This window comes from Pristiophorus japonicus, chromosome 2 (genome assembly GCF_044704955.1).
Source record: "Pristiophorus japonicus isolate sPriJap1 chromosome 2, sPriJap1.hap1, whole genome shotgun sequence".
Classification (NCBI taxonomy): domain Eukaryota; kingdom Metazoa; phylum Chordata; class Chondrichthyes; family Pristiophoridae; genus Pristiophorus; species Pristiophorus japonicus.
This window is the reverse complement of record NC_091978.1, coordinates 209,713,106-209,727,568: the sequence shown is the minus strand read 5'-3', so window position 1 is coordinate 209,727,568 and position 14,463 is coordinate 209,713,106. Positions and strand designations below refer to the sequence as shown.

General features: G+C 47.3%; 1 protein-coding gene across 1 annotated transcript in view; it reads left to right on the top strand.

Annotated features, from left to right (window-relative positions):
* The window catches only part of LOC139243529 (mediator of RNA polymerase II transcription subunit 28), a 30,243-nt gene extending 18,416 nt beyond the window's left edge, over positions 1-11,827 (top strand). Inside the window, exons 3-4 of the mRNA XM_070870782.1 lie at positions 6,901-7,013; positions 8,505-11,827. Coding sequence (XP_070726883.1) covers positions 6,901-7,013; positions 8,505-8,702 — 311 coding nt within the window. The 3' untranslated portion in view covers positions 8,703-11,827. The remainder of the gene's footprint in view (positions 1-6,900; positions 7,014-8,504) is intronic.
* Positions 11,828-14,463: the final 2,636 nt, after the last annotated feature.

The window sequence follows — 14,463 nt, the reverse complement described above, 5'->3', positions numbered from 1 at the left end:
AAGATTGCTGACCCAACTTTCAGCGCACAAGAATTTCACATCGCCGAGGTGATCGCCCACCGCAACTTTCACCACATTGCCAGGCTGATCGCACACCGAGAAGATCGCTGGAGAAAAACTGCTCCTGACTGACACTGTTCGGCAGGACTCGGCACTACGGACGCAATTTTGAACATCTGAGGAAGTGAGGCTGCTTGAAGGGGCTTATGAGGAGAATGAATTTGAGTTATTTTAAGGGCCTCACTAACTCTTTGGCAATCATTACTCATATTTCTATTTATTGAGGACAAAATTTAGGGCATTTATAGCAATAGCTATGGTATCTGTAACTTCTCTACCATTATTGATGAATAATCACATGCTGCAGACTAAGATGGGAGAAGGTATATTGAAGAGCATTATGTGCCCAATCAAAGAGATGGCAGATTGCGGAGGAAGAGGAGACCTGACACCTGACTAACTTACAGAGAAAAGCAATCATGCCTGAACTTGTCCGATAACACGTGCCTTAGGAGGCTGCGCTTCTGAAAGCAGCTCACCGCTGAGATATGCCAGCGCATCAAGGGAGATCTGCAGCCTACCAGCACCATCAGGACCGCACTGCCCGTTGAGGTAAAGGTTACTGCGGCACTTTCCTTCTATACATCGGGCTCCTTTCAGGCCTCAGCTGGTGACATTTGTGGTATCTCTCAGCACGCCACACATTGCTCCATTCAACAGGTGACTAAAGCTCTTTACGCTCGCAGGATGGACTTTATAAATTTCCCTATGACCAGCGAGGCACAGACCGAGAGGGCTTTGGGGTTCTCGAATAGCAAACTTCCCCAAGGTGCAGGGAGCAATAGACTACGCACATTGCTCTGGGAGCACCTTTACAGGATGCAGAGGTGTTTTCATAACCGAAAGGGATTCCACCCCCTGGATGTACAGCTTGTTGTCGACCACAACCAAATGATGGCAGTAAATGCTCATTCTCCAGGAAGCATCCATGATGCGCATATCTTGCGTGGCAGCACTGTCTCTGACCTGTTTAACAGTCAGCCACAAGGTCACGGTTGGATGCTGGGAGATAAAGGATATGGCCTTGCCAGCTGGCTCATGACTCTCCTGCGTAATCCCCAGATGGAAGCCGAGAAGCGCTACAACAAAATCCATATAGCTACACGCAATATCATCAAAGACTGGAGTGCTGAAGCAGCGCTTCAGATGCCTGAACCACTCTGGAGGCAGCCTACAATACCACCCTGAGCAGGTCGCTGAGTTCATCGTGGTGTGCAGCATGTTGCATAACCTTGCTATAAGGAGAGGACAACAATTGCCAGATGGGGCTGCCGGTCCACCTCAGGAGAGAGGACAGGAGGAGGATGACGAGGACCTCAGGGAGGACAATCAGCCTGGCGATGAACCCACCCACCCACCCACAAGACTGGAAAAGTCCTATGGGAGTTAAGCAGCTGCAAAACTCTTGTCAGCAACTCATAAATGAACGTTTTGCATGAATTTACATTGGTGACAGTTACAGAAAGACAACAGTTGCAGTTGCATTACATTTCATCCTTGCCTGGCCATTGTTTTCCAACAATTGTATTCATGTTTTACCTTACCGTACGTTATTATAAGACACTTGACAACAATTGTAAAATGCAATAAAATATTTAAATTATTGAACAATTTAAAAAAAAATTTAACTTTATACACCCCCCCCCCCCCCCACTCCCAACAGTCACCCAACAATAAATTTAAAATACAACAACAACGAGAACCCTCCCCCGGCTCTACCTGCGGTCAGGCTTCCTTCCAGATAACTTCTTCCCCCCCCCCCCTCCACGTACCTTAACTCCCCGTTGTAATCGGGTAACGGACCAGGACGACTTGCAGTAGATGACCTCAAGGGCTGGTGGTGGTGGGGGTAGTGACGGTGGCAGAATCCTTTCAGGGGGTGGAGGAGGAGAAGACGTTTCTGATGAACTGACTTCTGAGCCACAAGGAAGTTCTTCCTCCTGACTCGCATCTGTGCTGACGGTTGTTGGGACGGTACCTTGGAGTGCAGTGTCGTCTCCTGACAGTATCGCATGCTGCAAGGCATGGATGGCGGGGTCTGTTGGCCCATTGCCACAATCATCCGCTCCATACCCTCCGATATGCGAGCGGACATCCTGACAATGTTCCCCGTCAACCCAGCAAACGCCTGGAGGAGCTTGCGACTTACAGCGACGCTCTCCCTGCACAGTGTGGTCATGTCCTCATAGCGATCAGCCCATCTTAGTGTGTGCCGACCTCGGTGACTCAACCTCCGTGGAGTCGGCGTGGGCACTGTACACCTTGGAGTCGCCTGCTGCAAGCCGCTTGGGCCCGCTACTTCTCTCCAAGACGAAGTGGCCGCAGGTACAACATTCACAGGGATGCAAGGGGAATCCTCCTCTGTTTCCATAACATCATCCTCCTCTGGCTTGGTGATCTCTTCAGCACCTGGCTGATTCCGGAGATGAGGGGGTTACCTTATGATGATAGATTGAGTAGACTGGGTCTTTTACTCGTTGGAGTTCAGAAGGATGAGGGGTGATCTTATAGAAACATTTAAAATAATGAAAGGGATAGACAAGATAGAGGCAGAGAGGTTGTTTCCACTGGTCGGGGTGACTAGAACTAGGGGGTACAGCCTCAAAATACGGGGGAGCCAATTTAAAACCGAGTTAAGAAAGAATTTCTTCTCCCAGAGGGTTGTGGATCTGTGGAATTCTCTGCCCAAGGAAGCAGTTGAGGCTAGCTCATTGAATATTCAAATCACAGATAGATAGATTTTTAACCAATAGCGAATTAAGGGTTATGGGGAGCAGGCGGGGAAGTGGAGCTGAGTCCACAGCCAGATCAGCCATGATCTTGTTGAATGGCGGAGCAGGCTCGAGGGGCTAGATGGCCTACTCCTGTTCCTAATTCTTATGACCACTTGCAATGGGGCAGGTGCAGATGCGGCCTCCCTTTGCGTCTCTGGAGCTGGGTGACCTGCAAAACACAATTGAGCTTATTAGAACAGAAGGTACACACTCTTGCACTGCGCTGGCATACGTAGGAGGAACAACAGTACTGCAATAATTGGGAACCGAGAGGCGTTACGTATTATTACATCATATGGTAGTACATTTATGTGGAATTCAGCCATGACCTTATAATGGCGGAGCAGGTTTGAGGGGCCAGATGGCCTTCTCCTGGTCCTATTTCTTTTATGTTCTTAAGTTGTTAACCTGAGAGTAGTACAGAAGCCTCATACATAACATGACATCATTCATATATTATAATGAAATGCCGTTTCATTACTTTGAATTACCATTGCTTTACACATTACTCACGTGACGTAAGGGAGGGATCTGCACTACCACAGGTGGTGGCCGAGCGACCGTGGGTGCCCACAAGTGCTGCCGCACGTTCCTCAAGGTCCGTTAGGATACTGAGCTGGGCAGGGCCTCCTCCTGTGTACCTGCGCTTAGCCCAATTCTTGGATATCTTCCTCTGCAAACGTGACAAGAGCATGGCATAAGCTAATTGATTAGCTACTATCGTGGAAAGACAACAGTTTCCAATGTTATATGCTAATAGGGTTTGTATCCACAATTGGTGCATGGTTATAACAAAGATCGCGTTAGGGATCTAATGCTTGACACAAACATCTCCACTACAATCTCCATGAAGGGCCCCTGGGGGGGGTGAGGCAGGGGATGGGAATCAGGACAGCTGGTGAGCTCGGCAATGATGGGAGTTAATGTCCCTAAGTGTCCCAGGGCAGACATTGAGCCAGGGCAGCTCTCTCCCCAGTCCAGGCTGGGTCACTAAGTGACAGCAGCTGGAGAGACTGACAGTGTGGGTGAAGGTGACCAGACCCCTCAGTGCTCAGTCATGCCCCATCCACCAACGTAACCCAAAAAGAGACTGCGAAAATTAGAATTAATGGGCGCAGGTTCAGAACCCTGTCCAAATCTTAGCAGGGAATCTATGCAAGCATACCCAGCTTAATTTCAATCTGGTAGATTTACATATTCAGTGGATCATTACAATTTAAAATCCATTTAATACTTATTCTTGCCTAAGGAACCAAGCTGTTCCACATTTTGCGGCATTGGTCCGATCCCTTCGACTCGGACACCGAGGACATCACATCGGCGATCTCGCCCCAAATTTTCCGATATGTCCGGGGTGGAGGTTTCCCACGTGCACCCTGGGTTAATTGGCCCCATCTTGCGTGCACCTCCTGGACGAGGGCCTCGTTTTCCTCGTTGGCCTCGTCGGAAAACGGTTTTGCCCTCCTGCCCACTCTCTGCGGGCTACTCGTGCTTGGACATCTTTTTTTGATTCTCTCTCTCTCTCTCTCTCCTCTCTTCCTCACCCCGCCACCCCCTTTGCCTTCTGCGCATGCCTGGATGACTCCTGACCTCCCAAATGGTGGGCAACTTTTGCAAAAAAAAACGCATGTGCAGAAAGGCCGTTGCTAGAGACGCTTTGCCTTCCACATTGCTGGGGCCCATTTCGCATCGTTAAGGCCCAATCCACGTCGCTGGGCTATCTCCGGAAAAAAAAGCCAAAAGTTGTGATCTGAAAAATGGGCGCTCTTGAGAGCTGAAACATCACTAAGGCTGGAACATCGCCCATTTTTTGGGCCCTAGCGATCGAAGTGGAAAGTCGAGCCCCATGAATAAGGGGCCACCCATTTAAAACTGAGATGAGGAGAAATTTCCTCTGAGGGTTGCAAATCTATGGAATTCTCTACCCCAGAGAGTTGTGGAGGCTGGGTCATTGAATATATTTAAGGCGGAGATAGACAGATTTTTGAGCGATAAGCAAGTAAAGGGTTATGGGGAGCGGGCAGGGAAGTGGAGCTGAGTCCATGATCAGATTAGCCATGGTCTTATTGAATGGCGGAGCAGACTCGAGGGGCCAAATGGCCTACTCCGGCTCCTATTTCTTATAAGAACATAAGAAATAGGAGCAGGAGTAGGCCATACGGCCCCTCGAGCCTGCTCCGCCATTTAATACAATCATGGCTGATCCAATCATGGACTCTGGTCCACTTCCCTGCCCACTCCCCATTACCCCTTAATCCCTTATCGGTTAAGAAACTGTCTATCTCTGTCTTAAATTTATTCAATGTCCCGGCTTCCACAGCTCTCTGAGGCAGCGAATGCCACAGATTTACAACCGACTGAGAGAAGAAATTCCTCCTTATCTCAATTTTAAATGGGCGGCCCCTTATTCTCAGATTATACCCCCTAGTTCTAGTCTCCCCTATCAGTGGAAACATCCTCTCTGCATCCACCTTGTCAAGCCCCCTCGTAATCTTAGACATTTCGATAAGATCACTTCTCGTTCTTCTGAATTCCAATGTGTAGAGGCCCAACCTCCTCAACCTTTCCTCATAAGTCAACCCCCTCATCTCCGGAATCAACCTAGTGAACCTTCTCCGAACTGATTCCAAAGCAAGAATATCCTTTCGTAAATGAAACCAAAACTGTGTGCAGTATTCCAGGTGTGGCCTCACCAATACCCTGTATAACTAGCAAGACTTCCCTGCTTTTATATTCTATCCCCTTTGCAATAAAGGTCAAGATTCCATTGGCCTTCCTGATCACTTGCTATACCTGCATACTAACCTTTTGTGTTTTCATGCACAAGTACCCCCAGGTCCCACTGTACTGCAGCACTTTGGAATTTTTCTCCATTTAAATAATATCTTGCTTTTTGATTTTTTTTTTCTGCCAAAGTGCATGACCTCACACTTTCCAACATTATACTCCATCTGCCAAATTTTTGCCCACTCACCTAGCCTGTCTATGTCCTTTTGCAGATTTTTTGTGTCCTCCTCACACATTGCTTTTCCTCCCATAATTGTATCGTCAGCAACCTTGGCTACGTTACACTCGGTTCTTTCTTCCAAGTCATTAATATAGATTGTAAATAGTTGGGGTCCCAGCACTGATCCCTGCAGCACCCCACTAGTTACTGATTGCCAACCCGAGAATGAACCATTTATCCCTACTCTCTGTTTTCTGTTCGCTAGCCAATCCTCTATCCATGTTAATACATTACCCCCAACCCTGTGAACTTTTATCTTGTGCAGTAACCTTTTATGTGGCATCTTGTCAAATGCCTTCTGGAAGTCCAAATACACCACATCCACTGGTTCCCCTTTATCCACCCTGTTCGTTACATCCTCAAAGAATTCCAGCAAATTTGTCAAACATGACCCCCTTCAGAAATCCATGCTGACTCTGCCTGACCGAATTATGCTTTTGCAAATGTCCTGCGACTGCTTCTTTAATAATGGACTCCAACATTTTCCCAACCACGGATGTTAGGCTAACTGGTCTATAGTTTCCTGCTTTTTGTTTTCCTCCTTTTTTGCATTTGCAATTTTTCAATCTGCTGGGACCTCCCCGGAATCCAGGGAATTTTGGTAAATTACAACCAATGCATCCACAATCCCTGCTGCTACTTCTCTTAAGACCCTAGGATGCAAACCATCAGGTCCAAGGGATTTATTTGCCTTTAGTCCCATTATCTTACTGAGTACCACCTCCTTAGTGATTGTGATTGTATGGAAGCTTGCTTGCTAGTCGCAGTTCCTTGACATCTTTTCCTCGAGCAAGAAAAGCACTGATTCCTCGCTTGGTCAACATATCACAGCAGGACAGGCTTTGAATGGAGGCATATGGAAGAGATTTATCTAGCAAAAAGGGTGTGAGCCTCAAAGATAACTAAATTATTAGAAAGTTTATCTTATTACCATCTTATGGCATTTTTCACTTTTCAGTTCTGCTATTGATGCAGATTTAGATGCATTTCGATTCAAATTATGAAATTTCCAACAACATGGCATATTTTTTGTGAATGTCTTCATTTATTTTGCCACAGGTGTAGAGCAATGCATTCAAAAGTTTTTGGATGTTGCCAGACAAACGGAGTGCTTCTTTCTTCAGAAGAGGCTACAGCTTGCTGTTCAAAAACCTGAACAAGTCATAAAAGAGGTGAAGGGACTTTATTTTCTGTGGTTTAATATTTCTCTTTTCTCTTTCCTCTTTCTGGATAAGTTGTCTCGACGGAAAAATCAATTGGGGATTGAGTCATGGGTATTTTATTACTAGGATCCACAATAAAGCTGAATGGAGTTATTAATTTCTGGATATAAAATGATGGCAGAAGTGCTGGCTTTTCTTATTAGCCTATATAATCTTTTATGAAAGAGAAATACTTGTTGGATTGTGTCTGGGCACAACACCTTAAGAAGGATATATTGGCCTTGGATGGAGTGCAGCATATATTTACCAGAATAATACCAGGATTCTAAGGATTAAATACAAGGAGGGATTACACAAACTAGGGTGATAGTCCCTGGAATTTAGAAGGTTACGTGTGATTTGATTGAAGGTTTCAAGATATTAAGGGGATAAGAGAAAGACGATTTCCGCTGGTTGGGGAGTCGAGGACATGGGGACATTGCCTAAAGGTAGAGCAAGGCCTTTCAGAAGTGAAGTTAGGAAACACTTCTACACACACAGGGTGGTAGAAGTTTGGAGTTCTCTTCTGCAAATAGCACTCGATGCTAGATCAATTGTTAATTTTCAATTTGAGATTGATATATATTTGTTAACCAAAGGTATGAAGGGATGTGGGGCAAAGGTGGGTTTATGGAGTTAGGTCACAGATCAGCAATGATCTCATTGAATGGCAGAACAGATTCGAGGGGCTAAATGGCCTACTCCTGTTCCTATATTAATCAATTCTGGTGTCCAAATCCTGCTTCACCGTTACTGTGGTTCTCCAGGCAACAAAGTACTTCAACTGAGGGAAAATGTGTGGCAGACTGGTGGAGTGACTACACACAGGTTGGGAAAAGTGTGATGCCAATGGTCTTTGGAACCATTTGACTATTATAGATAGTGCTTCAGGGGTCAGATCGCAACAACTTCTACATTGCAGTTGGGGCACCCTTGTTTATTGCATCATTGCCCTGTGTGTTTTCTCTTTGTACATTCTCCTTTTCTTTCTCTCTCCCTCCCTCGGGGGCACGCACCGTTTCCCTCCCTCGGGCTCTTAGTCTCCCTCCCTCGTGCGCACTTGCGCTTTGTGTGTGTCTCTTGCTCTTTCTCTTAAAAAAAAATATTTCGTGCAGAACTTTCTTGCACTTTTCAAAGGCAAAAAACCCAGCGAGTAGCTTAACTATGTTAACTGTTGTATCACTGGTTCTTGCATCCATTTTCCCCCCATCCCTTGCTCAGTGGGGTGGCCTACACTTTTCCAAATGCTACTATTAACTTAACAATTGCAAGCGGCATGTGTGCCATGGACCTACCAGTTCCACTGCTTGGCACTGCTCAACTGTTTTTTTCAGAAACTTTTGCCTCAATGTATATTTTATTAACTATAAATTTCTGACCACATTGTGCCTTTTTAAAGTCTAAGCATTGAATTCACTTTTTTGGGAAAGGTTCTTAATTTGTTTTAATATTGTTTTACAGGATGTTTCAGAATTGAAAAATGAGCTACAGAGAAAGGAGGCCTTGATCCAGAAGCACCTAAGTAAGCTGCGCCACTGGCAACAAGTCTTGGAAGATATTAATGTACAGCCCAAAAAATCAGCTGACCTGGCTCAAGGACCGTTGGCCTATCTTGAACAAGCATCTGCAAATATCCCAGCTCCACTAAAGCAAACGTGAAAATTATACACATGGGCCAAGGTGTCAGGAAGTTTCATCTTAACTGTTGTACACCCACACCCCCCAAAATAATCAGTTCCAGTTAACCTCTTGAATGGCACCAAGAGTATTATGTACAGTGACTGAATCACTTTGCAATTACAACCTTTGGAACTGCAGGGTATAAATTGCTGATACATGCATCTTCAGAGCAGTTATTCTCTGTGAAAAAATGTGTAATTATATTGTTGACATGATTGATATGATAAAACTTTGTGTACAAAATACTAGATGTTTGTGGCAAATAGTGTATTGATACTAACTATGTTGAAGAATGTCTAGTTTTTTGAGCAGTCAAAATATAATGCTATTGAAATTTATTCTAGATAAGTTTTTTTATCACATTTATAATTTTTTTAATAGTAAATGTGTTAAATGTCTTGCAGAATGTAGTAACCTAGTCCCACCAGTAATCATCGTCAACAAGCAGTCTTTGAAGGAGGCAGCATTTGGCTGGTAGAATTGTACTTGGACATTGAGACCTCCGTGGCACTACAACTTTGTGTACCTGGGGGTAAAATAAAAAAATGTAACTTACTTCGAATCTAAATCGGGTCCCGATTTTTGTGCTTTTGGATTAATTTTAAATCTCTCGATTTGGTAATTGTGACTTTTGGATTGGAAACTTGCAACTGTCACTGCATTATTTAAGAAGGGAGCGAAGCAGAAACCAGTAAACAACAGACCTGTCAGTTTAACATCAGTTGTGGGAACATTACTGGAATCTATCACCAGGGACAGAGTGACTGACTGAGAACTTGGAGAAGTATGAGCTAATTTGAGGGTTGCTCACTCTCATCCCTAACTCAAGTAATTCACACACCTATAAAGACCAAGCAAATCTGTGAGCATCTAGCTTGCAGGATCCTGGTGAGAAATGCCAGGTAATGGCTTAGTTGGTTCCATAAAGTTACAAGGCACTGTTTTAAGGTTGCAGTTTTTGTCTGTCTTTCGAGTTTCAGAAGTCTGGAACATTCTTTGAGTCAGCTATTTCCATTATAAATTCCTGTGCCCGTATTTATAATGGAAATTTCTACATAAATTTGATACGCTGTAACTGGACAATCTGAATACAAAATAACTTGTATTTGCACTTTCACAACCTCAGTACTTTTGAAGTGCAACCCAGGATACATCAGTACTGTTCAGTTAGGTGCACTGATGGAATATTTTTCTTCAGCTTGTCGCAGTTTTTGCCGAGTTTTAAAAATTATTAGAAGCAAAGCTAGAGGTCAAATTTCAAAAACTGCAGGTAAACTTTATAGAATTTTTTTAATGGAGAGGCTGTAAGAGAATGTAAAGCAAAAAAATGGTAATTCCCTCCTCTATCTATGTTCTCTTCAGCAGAGCTAGGAAGTGAGCTAGCATTGTGCTGAGTTCTTTCCTGGACTGTCCTTGGCTTCACCACCTGCTGGCTTATACCTTGCAATCACTCAGTACAGACCCCTCTAATTCACTATCTTAAGTAATGCGGGAGGCTGATTTCTGTTGGTGCTTGGAATGGTAAGAGCAAGTGACCGTGCATCTTCTCGAGGGTTCTCACAATGGTGATGAGTGAAAGGAATGGGTTGAACATTGCAGGGACGCTTTGCAGAACTGGTGTGGGGTGGTGCCAACCTGGAGCATCATGGGGCAGTCAGAATGTACAGCATGAAGTGAAGTAAATGTGGCTATGGTGAGGCCATCACTGGCCTCCCGGGAAGCAATGTGGTTGAGTGCTGATGCCCTGTGTCCTGTGCAGCATCAGGTGATTGTGGAGAAGGTTGGTGTTGGTAGTGATGCTGGTGTGTTTAGTGATAGTGTTTGGGCTGATTGTGGTGGGACTGTAAGTGTCAAGGTGAGATTTATTCAAGGGCACCGATGCTGCTGGAATAGATGGCAGGTAAGTTTGAGATGACAGAAATGCCCTGTCTGTAAGGTTCTGCAAAACCAACCACGGAGACGTGGCAGGGAGAATGGGAAGATGCCATGTTTAAAATGACCAACTGCAGCCAACAGCCTGTAAACCGTGGAGGATGATGGAACTCTGGCCACGCTGTACAGTAACAGACAGTGTTGCAGGGGCACAGAACCGGACGGGGGATAAGCCAGCTACCGTAAGGCGGAAGAGTGTACATTCGGTTCTTCCAGGAAAATGGATACAAGCCAATTTTATATTTTTAAAACTACATTTCTCCAGCTTTTTGTGTAAAACCCTCACACAAGAGGCAACATGTCCAGGCAAAATCACCCCAGTAACACACAAGGCAACACAAAGGGTATCAGTTTGAATAATTAAACAAAGGCCCACAGGTCTGATGCAATCATTTTGGCCAGCCCAGACAGAGTGGCACCTCTGTCGAGATAGTGAACAATCATCATTCACCCCATCAGCGAGTGACAGGATACAGGAGGTGTGGCTAATCTTCCATTCCAGACAGATCGATACACATCGAAGTGCCATTCACACCCCATTTTATTCATGGAAGACCCAAGACAATGGCATGCAGTTTTGGCGCGAAGATGAACGGACTATAAGATAAGCTGCAAAAACACACTTGGAGGTTGGAGTCAGCTTTTTGCACTGAGTTGTAGGGTTGAGTTAAGAAGGTGGGAGTCAGTTTTCGTTGTGGTTGAGTTGAGTTAAAGGGGAGTTGAGTCAGCTCTTGACAGGCCCTCGCTCTGGGGAAGGTGTGCTTAACTCCAGCAGCTTTTTTGCTTAGGAGCCAACCGAGAGGCAAATAAAAGAAACCGACACAACATCGAGGAGGAAAACCCAACCGACCAACAACGTAAAACCCACCCCAGAGGGACCCCGAGCTGAAATAAGTGCCCCCAGAACCCCGGAGTTGATAGGATTGTGAGTATCGCCCAAACCCCCTCACAGACTCAATTTAGGATAGGAATTGGTAAGAAGGGTGGAAGTGGGAGGTGGGTTGTGTGTGGGTGGAATGTTTTAACCTCTTATTTTCCCCTTCCCTGTTGCGAGAATTTTTCGTGTTGTTGAGTGAGATTGTGCCATTACTGCTATTTATGACCTCTTCCTATGCCCTCTCTCTTTGTGTTTACTTTTCTAAATAAACAACATTAGCCATTTTGTACTCTTACCCACTGTGTCTGGTGCTCACCCATCCTCATAAATCGTCCGTACAGAACCTCAGGGGAGTGTGGATTCGAACCCACACCCCAAGCGCCCCTTACAATGGTGACCGCGGCAGGACGTGCATTGAATGAAGGTGAAGAGACAGTAGGTCTTGGTGGAGAGTAGTATAAAATGGAGGGTAGGATTGCTAGGTATGTAACAGCAAGGATAAACTGCTCAAGGAAGTGAGTGCAGGCGCTGCTGAGGGGTGAATGGCCTGAGGATGCAGCAGCCAGGTGGACCCAGAGTAAAGATCATAAAAGATCAGTGGAAAAGACCAGCAAAGAAAGGGAAAAGCTGGATCAGGATTTAAAGTGGGAGAGGCAGGAACGAGAGAGAGATGGAGAAAGCTATCGCAACCACAGGGAGTACCTTCAGTCCCAGGTAACTGAGGGAAAAGGTTACGTCAGGGGACTGCAGGAGGAACTTGCCCAGGCTTAGAACCAGGGAAGGTTGGGAGAGGGTAAGAGTCTCCAGCTACAAGCTGCGTTTCAGGCGTGCCACAGCAGGGCAGAGGCGGATCATCGTTCCTTTCAGGAACAAATTGATTGGCTCACCCTGGCTCTGGCTGAAGCCAAAGCAGCCCTTATTCTAGCCGGAGCAAAAGCTCTGGTAGTGCCCGAGACTCGAATCCCCACCCGGCCTGACACCAAAGCTCTGGCCCTAGCTGAGGCAAAAGCCCTTGGCTGGGCTGAAAGCAAGGCACCCAGTAAAGGAGTGGTGTGCCTTATCAGCCCAGCTGAGGTGCGGAAGGGGGAGCATAGTGAAACAGGCTGTGGGGAGGAGGATAGGGAGGAAGAATCCTACAGGCCCTCTCCCACAGCCCCATTGGGGATCCCGGAGGAGAGGCAGGGTGAAATGCTGGAATCTAAACCTTCGGGACCAGCCCCAATGTGCCCCATCAGGCAGAGTAGATTCGGACCACCCGCAGTGGGTCAGGCTGAGGGTCCCCTACAGAACCAATACGTGCTTCCCCACAGTGTGACCCAGCTGCGGCAGATGGTGGCCCATGTGAATAAACTTACCCGAAAAGGAGACTCCTCTGTTCACTTTATGGAAGTAGAGCAGGTAGGAGACATAAATTACTGCGATGAGGCCGAACAGAGAAAACTGCTGCTGTTCTCACTGGACACAGCCCTGTGTCAGGCTCTCTCTGCTGAGAGCAAGAGGGGTCAGCGAACAGTGGCCGCTCTCCAGGAGGATATCCTGGAGGCCATGCGGTTGAACGATGGCTGTCCGTTCGACCGGGTACAGGCCACTGTCCAGAGACCTGGGGAGACCCCCCCAGGCATTCACTGATCGACTGTGGCCAGTGTATGAGGAAACCAGTGGGGGGGAATTTGGACAGAACCCAGCTGGATGCACACCGACGTGGTCGCTGGCTGCGTGCACTGGTGGCAAACAGCCTACCGGAGTTGCGTGCCCAGGCCAACCTGTGGTTCGATTTCAGAGACCCCCAAGCCACAGAGGGGACAGTGCTGAGGCAGCTGACCCTCTCTTTTCGCGACGGCAGAATCGGGGGGGTGGGGAGAAACCCACCAAGGGGAAGGTGTGTGAGATCCGCCCCGGCTCTGATAAGAGAGAGTGGAGGCAAGAAGGGAATTGGCCGGCAGACAGAGAGGGGGTTTGCTACGGGTGCGGGAAGACAGGGCACATGAGGAGGGAATGCCAGGATCCGAGGCAGAAAAAGAGAGGTCCACAGGCCCCAACCTCAGCCCCAGTCCCCACGGCCGCGAGCTGTGCCCAGCCCTGCCGCCCCACTCGAGGGTCTCCTCGCGGCTCTGCAGGCACTCTTTACCCAGACTGGGAAGGTCGCAGCTGTGACCGGGGGCGAATTCCTTCAGGCCCAGACCAACACCCCCCAATGACTAGACCCCAAGAAACCCGTGTACCTCTGCCCGGTCACCTATGATGCGTGGAGCAGACCACGTGTCATGATGGGGGTTGAGGGGGTCCGGGGGGAGTATCTGCTGGACACAGGGGCCTCGTGCATCCTGGTTCATGTAGACGACCTGACCACCTCACCCCTATCCAGTGGGATCCCCTACTGCCTAACCAGTTTCACTGGAGAAGAACGCAAGGGCTTCTTCTCCAAACCACTGCAGATACACATAGGCACCCTCCACACCATGTGGAAGTGTGTCCTTCTGCCGTGGGAGGGAGTGGGTAAAGGATCCTAGGGGCAGATTTCCTCAGCGGCCAGAAAATTCTGGTAGACCTGAGGAACCACTGTCTGTGGGGCACAGCTGACACCGGGGAGGGGGAAAGTACAGCAGTCATCCAGGGGAAGCAGGGGAAGGGTTCCCTCTGCACTGTAAAGCCGAAGGAGGGATATGACCTCGGCGCTCTGGTAGACGGCACCCCGATGATCTATCAGGCGTTTGTGCGGGCCAACCTGGCAGCATTTGCCAGGCATAAGCATGACTGTGGACGGGTAAATGGTGTCGAGGTCAGAGTAGATGGGGACCCCATGTCTAAGCCCCAGAAGCAGTATAATTTTCCCAGGGAGGCTGAAGCAGACCTAGAGGTCGCATTGGGATCTCTAGTCAGACAGGGAGTGTTGTGACCAATAGCCACACATGTGAACTCTCCACTTTGGCC